This window comes from Haliaeetus leucocephalus, unplaced genomic scaffold, assembly GCF_000737465.1.
Source record: "Haliaeetus leucocephalus isolate CR32 unplaced genomic scaffold, Haliaeetus_leucocephalus-4.0 Scaffold495, whole genome shotgun sequence".
In the NCBI taxonomy this organism is placed as follows: Eukaryota; Metazoa; Chordata; class Aves; order Accipitriformes; family Accipitridae; genus Haliaeetus; species Haliaeetus leucocephalus.
The window spans coordinates 2,562,901-2,577,040 of record NW_010972931.1 but is presented as its reverse complement, the minus strand read 5'-3'; the positions used below and the strand labels follow the sequence as shown (position 1 = coordinate 2,577,040).

General features: G+C 47.0%; 1 protein-coding gene across 1 annotated transcript in view; it reads right to left on the bottom strand.

Moving 5' to 3' along the window:
* The window catches only part of PROZ (protein Z, vitamin K-dependent plasma glycoprotein), a 14,875-nt gene extending 11,673 nt beyond the window's left edge, over positions 1–3,202 (bottom strand). The window contains exon 1 of the mRNA XM_010575637.1: positions 3,136–3,202. Within this exon, the coding sequence (XP_010573939.1) occupies positions 3,136–3,202 (67 nt within the window). The remainder of the gene's footprint in view (positions 1–3,135) is intronic.
* Between the last annotated feature and the right edge of the window lie 10,938 nt (positions 3,203–14,140).

Below are 14,140 nucleotides of genomic sequence, written 5' to 3'. Positions count from 1 at the left end.
AGAAGTCCATAGCGGTGGTTTTGCTAACCCCCTTCCTTGCCTCACCAAGAATTGAGAATTCTATCATTTCATGGTCACTAAGCCCAAGACGGCCTCCGACCATCACACTTCCCACCAGTCCTTCCCTGTTTGTAAACAATAGATCTAACAAGGCTCCTCCCCTGCTTGGGTCACCTACCAGCTGTGTCAGGAAGTTATCTTCCACACACTCCAGGAACCTCCTAGATAGTTTACTCTCTGCTGTGTTGTATTTCTAGCAGATGTCTGGAAAGTTGAAGTCCCCCACGAGAACAATGGCACACGATTCTGAGACTACTGCCAGCCGCTTGTAGAATGATTCATCCGTCTCTTCAACCTGGTCAGGTAGTCTGTAACAGACTCCCAGCACAATATCTGCCTTATTGGCCTTCCCTCTCATCCTAACCCATAAGCACTCCACCTTGTCATCACACTCGTGTAGCTCTGTACAGTCCAAACACTCCCTAACATAGAGAACCACCCTATCACCTCTTTTACCTTGCCTATCCCTTCTGAAGAGCTTGTAGCCATCCATTGCAGCACTCCAGTCATGGGAGTCGTCCCACCATGTTTCCATGATTAAGTCATATCTATCCTGCTGCATGATGGCTTCCAGCTCCTCCTGTTTATTGCCCATGCTGCATGCATTGGCATAGATGCATTTGAGCTGGCCTATTGAATCCACCCGTAACATCAGCATGCTGCCCCCAGGCTCATCTCTGGTGCACCTAGTTTTATCCCTTATCCCCTTCAAACCTAGTTTAAAGCCCTCTCTCTGAGCCCCGCCATCTCACGAGTGAGGATTCTTTTTACCCCTTTGAGATAGCTGGATACCATCTGTCTCTAGCAAGGCCGGTGCCGTGTAAACCTCCCTATGATCAAAAAAGCCCAAATTCCACCTACGGCACCAGCCTCTGAGCCACGTATTAACCGGGTGTGTTTTCCTGTTCCTTTCAGTGTATTCCCCTGCCACTGAAGGGATTGAGGAAAACACTACCTGTGCTCCCGATCCTTCCACTAATCGTCCCAGTGCCCTGAAGTCCCTTTTGATTGCCTTTGGATTTCTCTCTGCAGTGTCATCACTGCCAACCTGCACAACCAGCAATGGGTAATAATCAGAGGTCCGAACCAGACCAGGGAGTTCCCTGGTGATGTCTTTTACCCGGGCCCCAGGGAGGCAGCAGACTTCCCTGTAGGACGGGTCAGGTCTGCATATTGGGCCCTCTGTCCCCCGCAGAAGGGAGTCGCCTATGACAATTACCCTCTTTTTTCTTTTTTCAGAGTATGTGAGAATGCATGGGGCTGCCTGACTGAGCCTAGGCACCTCCCTAGATAGGGCTTCACCTACACCCTGATCTTCATTGACCTGGTCCTCAAGTTCCAGAGCCCCATACCTGTTGTGTAAGGGCAACCGGGAAGGTGAGGGAGACCGGGAGGGGACTCGCCTGCCTCCCCGAGCAGGGACCTGTATCCATTCCCCTCCATCTCTTAGGTCCCCTCCTGCCCGGTGGCAAGGGGGCAGGGGAACCTCCGCTTCTCGCGGAGCCTCCATCTGCTGCCTCTGCCTCAGGGATGGCAGGGTGCGGGCCCACCAGTCTATCTCCCTCTCACACTCCCTGATACTCCTCAACCTTTCCACTTCCTCCTTCAGCTCTGCCACCAGGCTGAGCAGATCATCCACCTGGTCACACCTCACACAAGAGGTGTCCCCGCTGCCCTCCATCATTTGTGACAGACTCAGGCACTCCCCGCAGCCAGAGAGCCGGACAGCCTCACGTTTACACGGGAGCCCTGTCTGCGTCGCCACATTTTTCCTAACAACGGCTTTCCCCCGAGGGGCAACCATACCTGGGTCTCCCCTCGGGGCCGATGCCCACCGCTTGAGCAGCCTTCTCCAGCTGGGAAGAGGGGAGAGCTGCAGCCCTGCCCGCGCAAACTAACGGCCGCGCCGCTCCCCGCTGGCCGCCGCTCTCCTCAGCGCCGTTCAAATCTCCCGCCGCTGCCCCTGGCAACGGCCGCGCCGCCTCAGCCGCTCTCGCGCGGCCTCGGCGCTGACTGACTGGGTGGGCGACGCCATGATCTTTGGGGTTTGGGTGAAGAGGAGGAGAGATCAAAGACGCGAGAGCTATCAGGTCTTAAAACTCCGCTTTGCGACCGTGCCCACAGCAAAAATTGCCAGCCAGATGGCTGGTGCCGTCTGTTGCCTTTGATTTTAAGCGGTACAGGGCTGTGGGTGTCAGGGTGTGTTTGTCAGTTCTGTGCTTGGAAAGTAAACCCATTGGGGAAGGGACTGTTGGGGGTTTTTTTTGTTTGTTTTTGTTTTTTATTTTATTTTGTACAGTGTTTGGGGGCCCAGCACTGCTAGGCACCAAGGTTGAAATAATCGATAATATTAGAGTTGGAAAAAGTGACAGCTATAACAACATTATTCTGAAACTGCGTACAAATGCGTAGTTAGGCTTTTGAAGGATATCCGCTAAGCAACAGGCCTGCATGTGATAATAAAAGAAAAAAAAAAGCCTCATGAGACTGTTTTGCATTTTAACGTGTTATCTGGCAGCCCAGTGCACATTTCTGCTGTGCAGCGGTTCCGATGCGTCCAGCATAACTGGCAGTGCACTTCTCCTGCTGCCAGGGGCGTTTTGACCTTCCTAAGAGATCACCATCTTTTTCTTCCTTGCCCAGCTCCTCCTCATTAGTTTTGCAAACCATGGAGGATTAATACAGAAACATAAATTTCTTCAAGCTATAACAAGCATGCATCTCAGCCGCTTTCATAGGACTCTCTTATTTTTATTTCAGCAGCAACTAGAAATATAAATCAAAATTTTCTTTAATATCTGGAGCACTCTTTAAGACTGATAAGAAAAGACAAAATATTACCCTGGTGTGAATGATGGTACTTCAAAATTACATTGCCTCAGTAACTTACCACAGTTTTTACTTAGCTATATGAAATAAACAGGAGAAATGTAAGGAAAATAAGGGACAGACAGTTCTCAGTGATGGCACCCCGTGCTACAAAGTAAACACAATACAAGGTACAAAACTACTGGTGTTCTTAGAGGAGCAGTAGCACAAATCAGAATCAAAGCCACAACAAAACAAAGGCCATACCTGTCTGCTCTGTCTGCAGGAAAAGGGCAGAGAGAAGAAACAATATTTTCCAAGAGCACCTTGCCATTGTTACCCTCTGAGCCTAATGGCTGTCTGCCTGCCTCCCTGCAGCTTTTGGGGAAATGGCTACACGAGAGATGTTGGAGTTTAAAGTCCAGCTGCTCATGAGAAAACAAAACCGCCAAGGGCAAAGCCTGGCCTCAGTGTCAACACATGGGGGGGGGGGGGGAAGACTCAAAAAAAACCCTGCTTAGCGGTGCAGCAGTGCTCCTTCTCTTGGTGCACTGGCTGAAGGTGGAGCAGGTTTGCTGAGAGATGCTCCAAGACCGGGGTGTTCCCCCCACCCCCCAGCCTTCACTTACTGTAACACAAAACAGGGAGAGATGGACAGTTCTTTGTACCGTACCAAAGCACAAGCCGGATGATGACTACAGAGATCAATTTTACAGCGTGGCTCTTTCATACACTGTCCCAAAACATCTGCCAAGGCTTAGCTGTGCTGGTCAAATCCCATCAGCTTTTGGAGCAACCCGGGTTGCTGTGCCATACAGCCAGCAGCTGCTGCAGCCCTCCTGCCCGGCACAGGATGAGAGGAAGGATAAACCCATTGGCATGCAATGGCAATGGTGCTGCAGGGAGGTTTTTTTGGCTCCCAGCATAGGCCAGCTCCTGGGAAGAGCAGGAAACCATTTCTACAGTCAGAGCAACAACCGGTGAGAGGGAAAGTGTTTGTTTTTTTTTTTTTTTAATCTGAGTTAGAAACATAGAGACCATTTTGTGTTTTCATGTCATTAATTCCCAGCTATTATTTGAGCATGTAGTTCTGTTAACAAAGTATAATTGATCTGAGTATTCATGGGTAAATCCCCAAATAAAATTTCACTTCCCATCAATTGCAGCTTTTAAAACCAGCTTCAGTGAGTAGCGAGGCAGGCGAGTGAAGCAAACCACATGCCTCACCAAGGTCAGTCCCTGCCAACCCAGGGCTGATGTTACAGCTCACATCACAGACCCTAATGCCTTCAGCAAATAATTAACCTCCGCATTAAAACTGCATTGTGGGAGGGTTTTCCTCCACAGTCTCTGCAGGGATGTTGTTCCAGAAGTTCACTTGGAGCTAAAACCCTTCTAATATCAAGCTTGATTTTATTCACAGCCAGTTCATAACCTTACGTATTTATTTTTCGCTCCTTGATATTTCTGCAGAACTAATTAATATAGCTTCCCATGCTCCTTGGTTAACTGTGTGTCAAGCTTGCTTTAATAAATGAGCATATGCAGTACAGCAAGTCCGGCTCCCTTCGGCATGAAAAATATATCACCACTTGATGTCAGCACAGGACTTTGCAGAACCCAGCACAAAAATGCGATCTGCAGATTTATTTCTTTTTAAAACAAGCTGTTTATATTTTGCAAACCTATGTCAATTAAAGAAGTCTTGTAGGTATTCAAATTAGGTTAATATTAACAACACAGAGCTTCAGAAGCTGTATTCTCACCAGATCTTAGTTTACCTAGTCATTTTTTTCTTACTGTCTTGTTTTAAAAAAGTACTTCTTGACTGAGCAGCTGCATCCTTGGGAACGGGCCACAGTGTATTCAATATGTTATGGCGCTGACTTTGCTTTTTCTGTATTGATATCAATGCAACAGGCTTTACATTTTAATTTTCGTATTACTATGGAAAATTGCATAAAGAGAGGGTTTTAAAAGGGCAGTCCTTTCCTCCCATCTTTCTTTATGAAGAGTTACTGGGATTTCTTTTTCCATTCCTTTAATTACCTCAGTAAGCGCATGGAGACGTGTTTTATCAAGGAGTCCTGCGCCCCTGTTTCCTGCAGCCCCGCTTAAGGATTGCCTCCTGCTTGACGGGTGACTCTTCCCAGCGTGAAGCCTGCACGTGGTGTCAGATGCGAAATCTGCAGTTCCTCAGGACGGAGTAACTGGGTTAGTTGGTCCTGCTTCAGCAGCTGGTTCCTGTGGAAGCCCTCCCAGCAGCGTGGCAAGCCGGCGGGGAGCGGGTTTGCAGACCAGCTGCCTGGGCAGTGATGGGGACATGATGGGAACGTGCCAATGCCACCCACTTTGTGCTGCACCCCTCAGCTAGCAAAAGGGGATAGCAGTTACTTTCCAGAAAACATCACCCCCGCACTAAGCAAATATCGAAAGCCGATGGCTTGCAGCCATGTTTCTCCCCAGGGGTGTCCTCCCGCCGAGCGGCACATGGGCACAGCGGTTAGTTGTGTGTCGTGGACGCTGGAGATGGTTCAAGGTGAAGTGGGCTGTGGTTCGCCCGCCCCATGCCAGGAGGTTCAGGCTCACCAGAGCAGCTCCAGCCTCTCCTCTGCTCTCTCTGCAGCCTCTTCTTTTTGCATCAGCCCTCAACGGGTTGCTGGGAGCTCTGGGATAAGGGGAAGCCCACGGCTGCTTGCTGCTGCAGCGCTGGGAGGAGGAGGAGGGATGGGGATGGGGCACATGAGGAACAGATCCCTCCAGTGTTGCTTCGCACCGTGCCCCCCGCCCTGGTCCTGTGTGCCCATTGCCAGACCACAGCCCTGGGAGCGTGGGGACAGAAGAAAGCAGAAGGATGTGTTTTCTCTGATGTGCGTAGAGATGTGTAAGTCGGTGGTTAGTGACCTGGCAAAGCTGAACTTGTTGGAGGAGAGGCAATAGCAGGGACCCCTCTGCTCTGAGCCATCTGTGTTAAACCTCCCATGGCTACAGCAAGCCACCTTCTTGTCCTCCACGCCATCAATTTCCACGCAGGTCACTCGTCTCCTGCCAGATAAACTGAAGAGAAAAACTGCCCCGTGCCTTGAGTATCGATGGCTCTCCAAAGCCTCATCCCTTCTCCTGAGGCAGAGGAGAGGATCAGGACCAGCCACCCCCTGCCCAGCTGGTCTGTCCCTCCCCATAGGGAAGAGCCCTGGAGAAGCTGCAGGTAAATCACAGCAATTGCTGTCAGCTCCAAAGAGATGGAGAGAGCAGAGGCCAGACTTTACTGTGGCTTAACTCAGTAATTCCTTTGTCAGAGGGCTGATTTTGGGGACAAATATGCTGTGGAGCTTTAGGCTATTCTTTGCATAGAGAATATGAAAGGGGAAGCAGCAAATTCAGGAACAAGGGAGAGCATTTGCAACTCAAAGAAGAAACACTTCCTTGTAGACAACTGTTTAGGAACAATAAAATGGGAATGCATCCTTCAGCCCTGACTAGGCACCAGCTGGTCCAAAACAGGTGACTGTGGTCATGTGTAGTCTTGGTCAAGACCTAATGAGTGACACAAGCTGATCCCGTTTCCATGCCGAAGTACAGTCTCCTTGTACAAAGCACGGTTATCACCATGGATGCTTATAAGCAGCACAGGTCTTTGTGTGTACAGAAGCTACAAAAGTGTCAGCTGAACTTTGCCCGGCCAGCAGAGAGGAAACACATCCTCTGCAAAGGCTTAATGCTTAGTGCAGTTAAAATGGGTTATAATTCAGCTAAACAGCTGGGCTGTCATCAGCCACTTCTGTTTCCTACCTGCAGGAAAAGAAAAAGTTTTTCTTGCCAAAGCCAAAGTGCGTCACTATTTCTAAAAGCTGGAGGAACTTGCAGCCGTTTTGGAGCAGCATCAGCACTGTCCTTCTGGTTTGGTTACAGATTGCAGGAAATCCTGGGGGAGCGAGCAGGGGGGAGGAATGTAACCCCAGGGAGTTCTGATTCTCTCCCATGCTGCACCCACAACAAGGACTTGATCCTAGCCACAAGGTTGTGCAAGTCTCCTGGCAGCCTGGCAGCGGAAACAAAAGCCACCTTGGAACTACTCTGACACCTGCCCCAGCTGTGGAAGTGTTCAAGGCCAGGCTGGATGGGGCTTGAAGCAGCCTGGTCTAGTGGAAGGTGTCCCTGCCCATGGGATAAGAAAGTGTTTGGAGTTTAGCCGGAATTCAGACTTTTTAATGCTGTTTCCTGTTCCTCTCTCTTTCTGCCTGATTCTCTCCCCTGAGGTCATAGGGCAGCATCCCTGCAGCTGTGTCCAGATGTTGTGATTTAAGGTGTTCCTGTGACTAGCCAGACACATCCTCTGCAACAGATTCAGCAGGAGGGAAGCCCCGACCTGACCTCAGCAGCGCCAATGCAAAGCCAGCACCCGAGAGCTTCCACCCACAGCCCAGACAGATGCCACTGGGTGGTGGAAGTGGCCATAAACCTGACTCCCAAGCCATGGGAGACATGGACTCTGTGGACTTGTGTAACTGCTGGATTGCTTTTGGAAGTTGACAGTGTCCTGGTTTCAGCTGGGATAGAGTTAATTTTCTTTCTAGTAGCTGGTATAGTGTTATGTTTTGGGTTCAGTCGGAGAAGAATGGTGATAATGCACTGATGTTTTCAGTTGTTGTTAAGTAGTGTCTATACTAACATTTTTCAGCTTCTCCTGTCCAGCCAGCAAGAAGGGGGAGCTGTGAAGTCTCAGCTGCCATTACCAGCCTTCATTTTAGCTCAGAGCTACCTTTCTTGCTGATTTAAGTCAATATATAGGATGAGGAAGACAATGGTCTTCCATCTTTGGGGGGATGGTGCCTGTGCTGCCCCTGAGGCACCAAGCCAAGCGACATGCAAGGGACAGTACCCTCCAGCAGAGCAGAAGGACATACAGTTGCTGTTGAAAACAATTTCTGTCACTGAAGTGCCATTCAGCAGAGCTTGTCTGACAGAGCCCTTGCTCTAAGAGACAGTTTCATGGTCAGAAAAATACATCTAGCTTCCAGTGCACCTCATGTTGTTCTTCATCACAAGAGATTATTCAAACCTGCTGGAACATGAGTTCTGCAGTCAAAAGCAGCCTTTAGAGTTACAGATAGATACCTACAAGGGTGGAAAATGGTTTGCAGGTCACTTTCAGAGAATCAATTCTTCATGAAAACAAGAGAAAACTTCCTTAACAGTTCAAGGAAAACTCCTTGACAGCAGCCTTTTGCAATCAAATTAGATATGCAGGGATGACTCTGCTAGATTTTTCAAGACGTTAACAAAAACTTTGCAAATGCAAAAGGACCAGAATGGTTGAAAAAAGAAAATAATTTTCCATGTCTAAAACATACCCATTTTGAGCAAGTGGGCTAATGGGTTCAGCACTGTCAAAGTATTTAAAAGTTAAACATCTTCCAGTATTTTTGTGTACCTGCTGTTATTAAATCTTTTGTAATTGGGAAACAGAGCAAAGTATTCTATGTTAGGAATTATAAGCTCATGACAGCAATTTGGTATTAAATTACAAAGGGCATTATAACAAATATCAGACAGAAGAATAGATTAAGATTAATAGTTGCTAATATTCACTTTGAATGCAGACAAAACTGATGGATTTAAATTCAATGTCAGTATTTATTCATGTATTTAGGCTACTATATGTTAACTGCACAAAACCTGCTTTTAGAAGAAAACAGAAAGGCAGGATGGAACAGGTGATATTTGAGGGGAAACAAGTGAGATACGACAATCACATTATGTCACTACCACTGAAATTACAATGAGTCCTTGTGAAGTGTATATTGTAAGGGGAGAAGTTTCTGGGGTTCCTACTTGTTTGGATCTGTGCGTTCAGCACATCCCAGAGGCCTTGAAAATAGACACCAATTTTCCCCAATGATAAATCAAACATGCTCCTTTTTAACAAAATCGCCTGAAGCATGAACAACCTGTTTCAGTCTGTGAGAGAAGAGGAATCTGAGCCCCGATGTAATCACCAGTTTCTCATGGCTTCATACCTGCTGGGACATGGGTTTTGCAGTCCCCTCTGAGAATGCACCTACTTGCACAGAACACTTCCATGAGCTATTTTTGCTACTGCACATTGCTCACAGTTGCACAATTTGGTGTTACTTAAATTATGACCTTTAGCTAAGATCTTTCCAGATTTGTTGGCAACACCTCAGGCAAGCTATGTGAAAGGCGTGAACAGTTAACATTATTCTTTAGGCTACTATGTGGCAGTGCAACACACCAGCACTTCCCAAAGGTGGTGAAGATGAGATGTGTGTTTCATAGAATGAACTTTAAGTGTGGCTTCGTACCTACAGGAACGCAGGTTTTGTTGTCATTGCTCAGGGCATAGCCAGCAGCACAGGAACATATGGCTCCTTCATCTTCAGTTTTGCAGAACTACTCACAGTTCCCACTGCTGACCTTGCACACATTTGGTATGACTGCAAAGGAGACAAATGTATAGGCAGATTACAAATTCATGGTGGTTTCATAAAAGCACAAGCAGCTCATAAAACCTTGCTTGCAAACATTAGTCAACCACCCCACCATTTGGGGAAATTCTGTGCAATTCCTGCCAAAGGCCTTAGTAATAACAACAGTTGTAACTATCATTATTTAAAAAATGGTAAGCTGTCAACTTTAGGTAGACCACTATTACTTTACATCTTATGCTGTGTTTCTCAGCTGTAACTGGCAGCTCTTTGGGGGCAAAGCAAGGGTTAATCCATACTCACCAGAACAGCCATCGTACTAAGGCGAAGATGGACATAGGTGTGGGTAAGAGGTGATAATTAGCAACAGCTAAAGTATCAGTAATAAATGAAGTATTGGACTCTTGGTAGACCCTTGCAATATTCCTTTTCTACCTGTATATAGCTCGTACTACTCACCTTAGCTCAGTCCCTGGCATAGCAAGATCACAGGCAGAATGGGAGAGCTCTTCCTGGCACTGACAGTGTGAGAGCAAGGAGAGGTAAACCAGTCCTAACAGATGCTGTCTAACCTGTTCCTACAGATTCACAATGAGTTTCCACAGCTCACCCACGCGGCTTAATCTGCTCCTTAACTAGCCTTATAATGTCTAAAAAGTGTTTCCTAATATCTACCCTGAGTGTCCCTCAGAGTGATGGGATCCCATCACTTCCTGTCCTAGCTGTTCATCCTTGTGAAAATGGAGAAGACTTCTTGCTTTTATTACGTATTTTACAAATTTCCTTGATTGTGTGTTGTGGGACCGAGGGTGAAATTTTGGTTTTGTGTTTACTGAATTGCCTCCAATTTATGTTGGACCACTCTTCCAGTTTCACAGGATTGCCTTGAACTCTCATCTCGACTTATGGTAGTCCTTCCAGTCTGGAATGAACTACAAATGCAGTGAGTAAACACTCTCTTCTGTCTTGCATGTCACTGTGGAAAATACCAAGTATCAGAGGTCCTCAGGCTCACCTGTGTGGAGCCCTGCACTCCATGTCATCTCTCAACCACTGAGCAGTTTCTCAACTGGACGTGCACCAAACTTACAGTGCTTTGATCCAGACCAGTTGTTTCTCTTTCTGTTACAATAAAAGCATTATATAAAATGATGTTAGAAGCCTCCTTTAATGGAGACACCTGATAGGTACTGCACCTTTTGCAGCCACCCAGCCTGTGTGAGAGACTGAAAGAGTTAACGTCTCAAACATTGTGTCGGGGCAAGTTCTGCATAACAACAACCAACCAAAGGTGAGAAGCCGAAGCCCATCAGCAACAGGACATGGAGGACATGCTGGAGGATGCGCAATTCCATGTTCTCATATGCTGAGCAGGGCAGCTCACCAGGAATGGCCAAAGATCAAACAATGGTCATGCTTGCAGGGGGGAAGAAGTTACTCCCCAAACGACCCCCAACCCACCGACCCATTTCCTGAAGGTTCTGGAAGCACAAACAGTGCATGACACCTAATTAGCCTAATGAGTTCAAGTGCCCACCTGAAGGAGGGGCAAGGAGATTATAAAAGGACTCGAATTGAAGCCCCACATGCGCACACCCTCCCGAACTGGACCACTAGACTGGCTGGACCCAGGGCTGCTGAAATCTTTCTCTTTTTCTTCTCTTTTCTCTCTCTCTCTCTCTCTTTCCCCACAATCCCTGCACTTCATTGCTTTAGCCACAAAACCGTTGACCAAGTCTGGGACTAGGAGTGGACCCATCCCTGGGCTCCTCTCTGAGAAGGAGTCTAGAAAGCAAGGCGGTCTGCTCTGAACCTCCTGACTCAATGGGAGGGCTCTCCTTATTTTCTCCCTGAATTGATCCCCAAATAAGCCAGGCTTGTAGCATATGTTTGGTGATGTATGGTTAGCACGTGTTACACAGTTTACTGATGTAGTTTCATGCCAACTCTTGTTGGGAGCAAATAAAATTTGAATTTTCTGAATTAATGGATCCCTGGTGTCACGTCACCTTAATCCTGACTTGGGAATTGGCGAACCTGAGTCATCATCCTGAGAAACTGGGACGTGACAGCCTGTTATCCTGTCCTTGGAGGAGATTGATGTGATTTGTTCCTGACTAGTACAACTCAGAAGTTTCTTTCCTCCTTGTTGGACACAAGTACCTTAAGGAATAAAGATTTTCTTCTCCATTGGGAACAACCTAATGTTCTTGGTTTCTCTTCCAATATCCATATACTTAGATCAGCTCTTGATTTTCACATCAAGTTTATCTTATTGTATTTACTCCTTAGCTTTTCTAGTTTTATGCTAGGATGTTTGGGATTCTTTTACACAGACCTTCTGGAGGTCAGGTCATGAAGGAGCTCATGATTTTAATTAATCCTCCTGTCCTTTCTTGACCTTGGGATAGTTTGGACATGTGCCTTAAACACTTTGGGGTTTTGTGGGTTTTTTTAGAAGTAGCCTGATTTTTCTCTTTTTTAAAAGATACATCATTAATTTTATTCTCTTGTTCTTTTTCTTTACTTCCTTCATGAGCTCTGTCATTTTACAGTTACCTTTATTAAAGTCATCTTCTGTCTTTGTATTGCCAGCCACTTCTAGTCTGTTGATTAAAATCAAATATAGATGAGTGCGCTCAAAATTGCTTTCCACATGTTCATATGAGAAAATTTTCCTTGAAACACCCTGAAGACTCTCAGGGCACCATGTGTCCTACTAAGTACCCTTCCCACATCATTTCTGGGATGTCAAAATCTCGTCTAACTCTGAGCTCTTGTAAAGTGGATGACTCAGGTGTTTGTTCAGTTGTCTCCAACCACCCCTCTGTAATCACCAAATGACTTTTACAGCAAAATTAAACAACAAGGCATGCATCGTGTCTGCAGTATGATTCACACACTTACTCTGTAAAGAAGCATCTCAGGGTCCAACCTCAAAGACAGGTGGAACGCTTCCTCAAGTGGAAATGTGATGTTTGTGTTGAGACTTACGCAAGCACAGTGGGTGACGGTGTAGGGTTCTCATCCCCCTCTGCACTGTTAAACATTGTGGGGTTCATTTTGTCACCCAATAGCTTATGAATGGATAGTAAGGATTATTTCATTATCACATCTCTTGAGGACATGAAGAATAGCACATCATTTGTGCTGTCAGTTTGAAAGCCCTGCATATTGATATATTAACCCCATATTTTACACTGACACAATTGTTTCAGTCCAAAATGGTATTTCCCTGGTGACTCAGCCCTGGATATATTATTGCACTGCAGCAGACAAATGGGAGCAAGGTGGGTGAGAAAGCAAAGCTACCAGGTTTTTGCTCATGTCACCCTGGTCCACAAAGCACAACGAATGGCAAATAATTATCTGTGTGGCTTAGGCAAAGCAGCACAAAGCCAAGTTAAAGCAAAGGCTGTACCTGCCTGCACCATCTGAAGGAAAAGGAGGACAACGGGAAGAAGCCACATTGTCCCGCGATGACCTGCCATTGCCATCCTCCGAGCTCACTGTGCGTCTCCCACCGGTTTCCCTGCAGGGCTCTGAGGCAGCTGCTAAATGAGAAACACTACAGTGTAAAGGTCGTTAACTCGTAAGAAAACAAAACCTCTAAGAGCAAAGCCTGGGCTCAATGTCAGCACAGGACAATGTTAAAACAGAAAAAAGCCACTGTGCTGCAGCAATGCCACCGCGACAGCTTGCAGGCACCTCGTGTTGGCAAAGCCCCCCTCTCCCATGTGGGCAGCGTGGAGCTGGGTTTGCCACCGAGGCTGTGACATCCGTGTATTTCAGACTTCTCAGGAAGAGGGGAGTCCGTAAACCAGGGCAGGTTATGCATCAGTACAATACATGCAGTCGCATGGTTAAACTTGGTTATGCTACTGAAACTCCAGGTACCAGGCTGCCGCTTGGTGATTTCCTCTGCAGGACCATGGTCTATGGCTATTCCCTTTCTCCCTGTCTGCTGTGGGTGCCTCTACGTCTTCAGGAAATATGGACAAAGCCCCCCCCCCCCAAAAGAGCTTTACTAGCCAGGCAGCAAGCAACTAGAGTAAGTGATCTGGCTGTCGCCCATGCCCCAAGGAAGGCAGAACAACCAGAGCCAGAGCTTTGTGCCTCCTGCAAGCTGGGCAGAAGCAGGAAAGCGTCTCAGAAGCGAGGAGTAGCTCAGGGCACCAAATTTGCAGAGCTCAGTAAAGCATGTTGCAAAGATGTTGCCTCCCAGCTCTGGTAGTGCCTTAAGGAAGCAAGTAAAGCAGAGAGGTAATCAGAACAAGAAAAAACCTGAGGGAAAATTCAGGCTTTTTTCTGGGTTAGGCCAAAAAGGTATTGCACAAGGTTTTGGTCTCTTCTATTCCAAACCCCTGCAGTTTGAAGTGCTTGAGGTAGGGTGAAATTGATTGTCATGCTTGTAGGTGAAGGAAGCCTTTGAACCCAGTGGAGCTGGTAAGCAGGTATCCTGTACAGATGAAGCAGGCTGGATGGGACCTCTGGCAAACACAGAATCCAGTCTCTGTCACAAGCACCAGGCCGGACCATACTTTTACAAATTCATCAATTGCTGCCTTATTCTGGATGGATTTTTTTTTTTTTTGGTTCCCACCACTCCATGGGGACAGCTCTTGACAGGACCTTGTGGTCTGGGGCTGTGCTTATGGAAGACAATCCTGTCAGTGAGTCACCTGTGTCAGGGAGCAGTAAAGCAGAAGGAAAACCTTGCTTATTACTGTTATTACTGTGCTAGCGCAGGTCACAAATATGTGACCGCAACAGTGACCCTTTGCTCGTGTTGCTTAAACACAGAAAAACAGAAAACAGGGGCT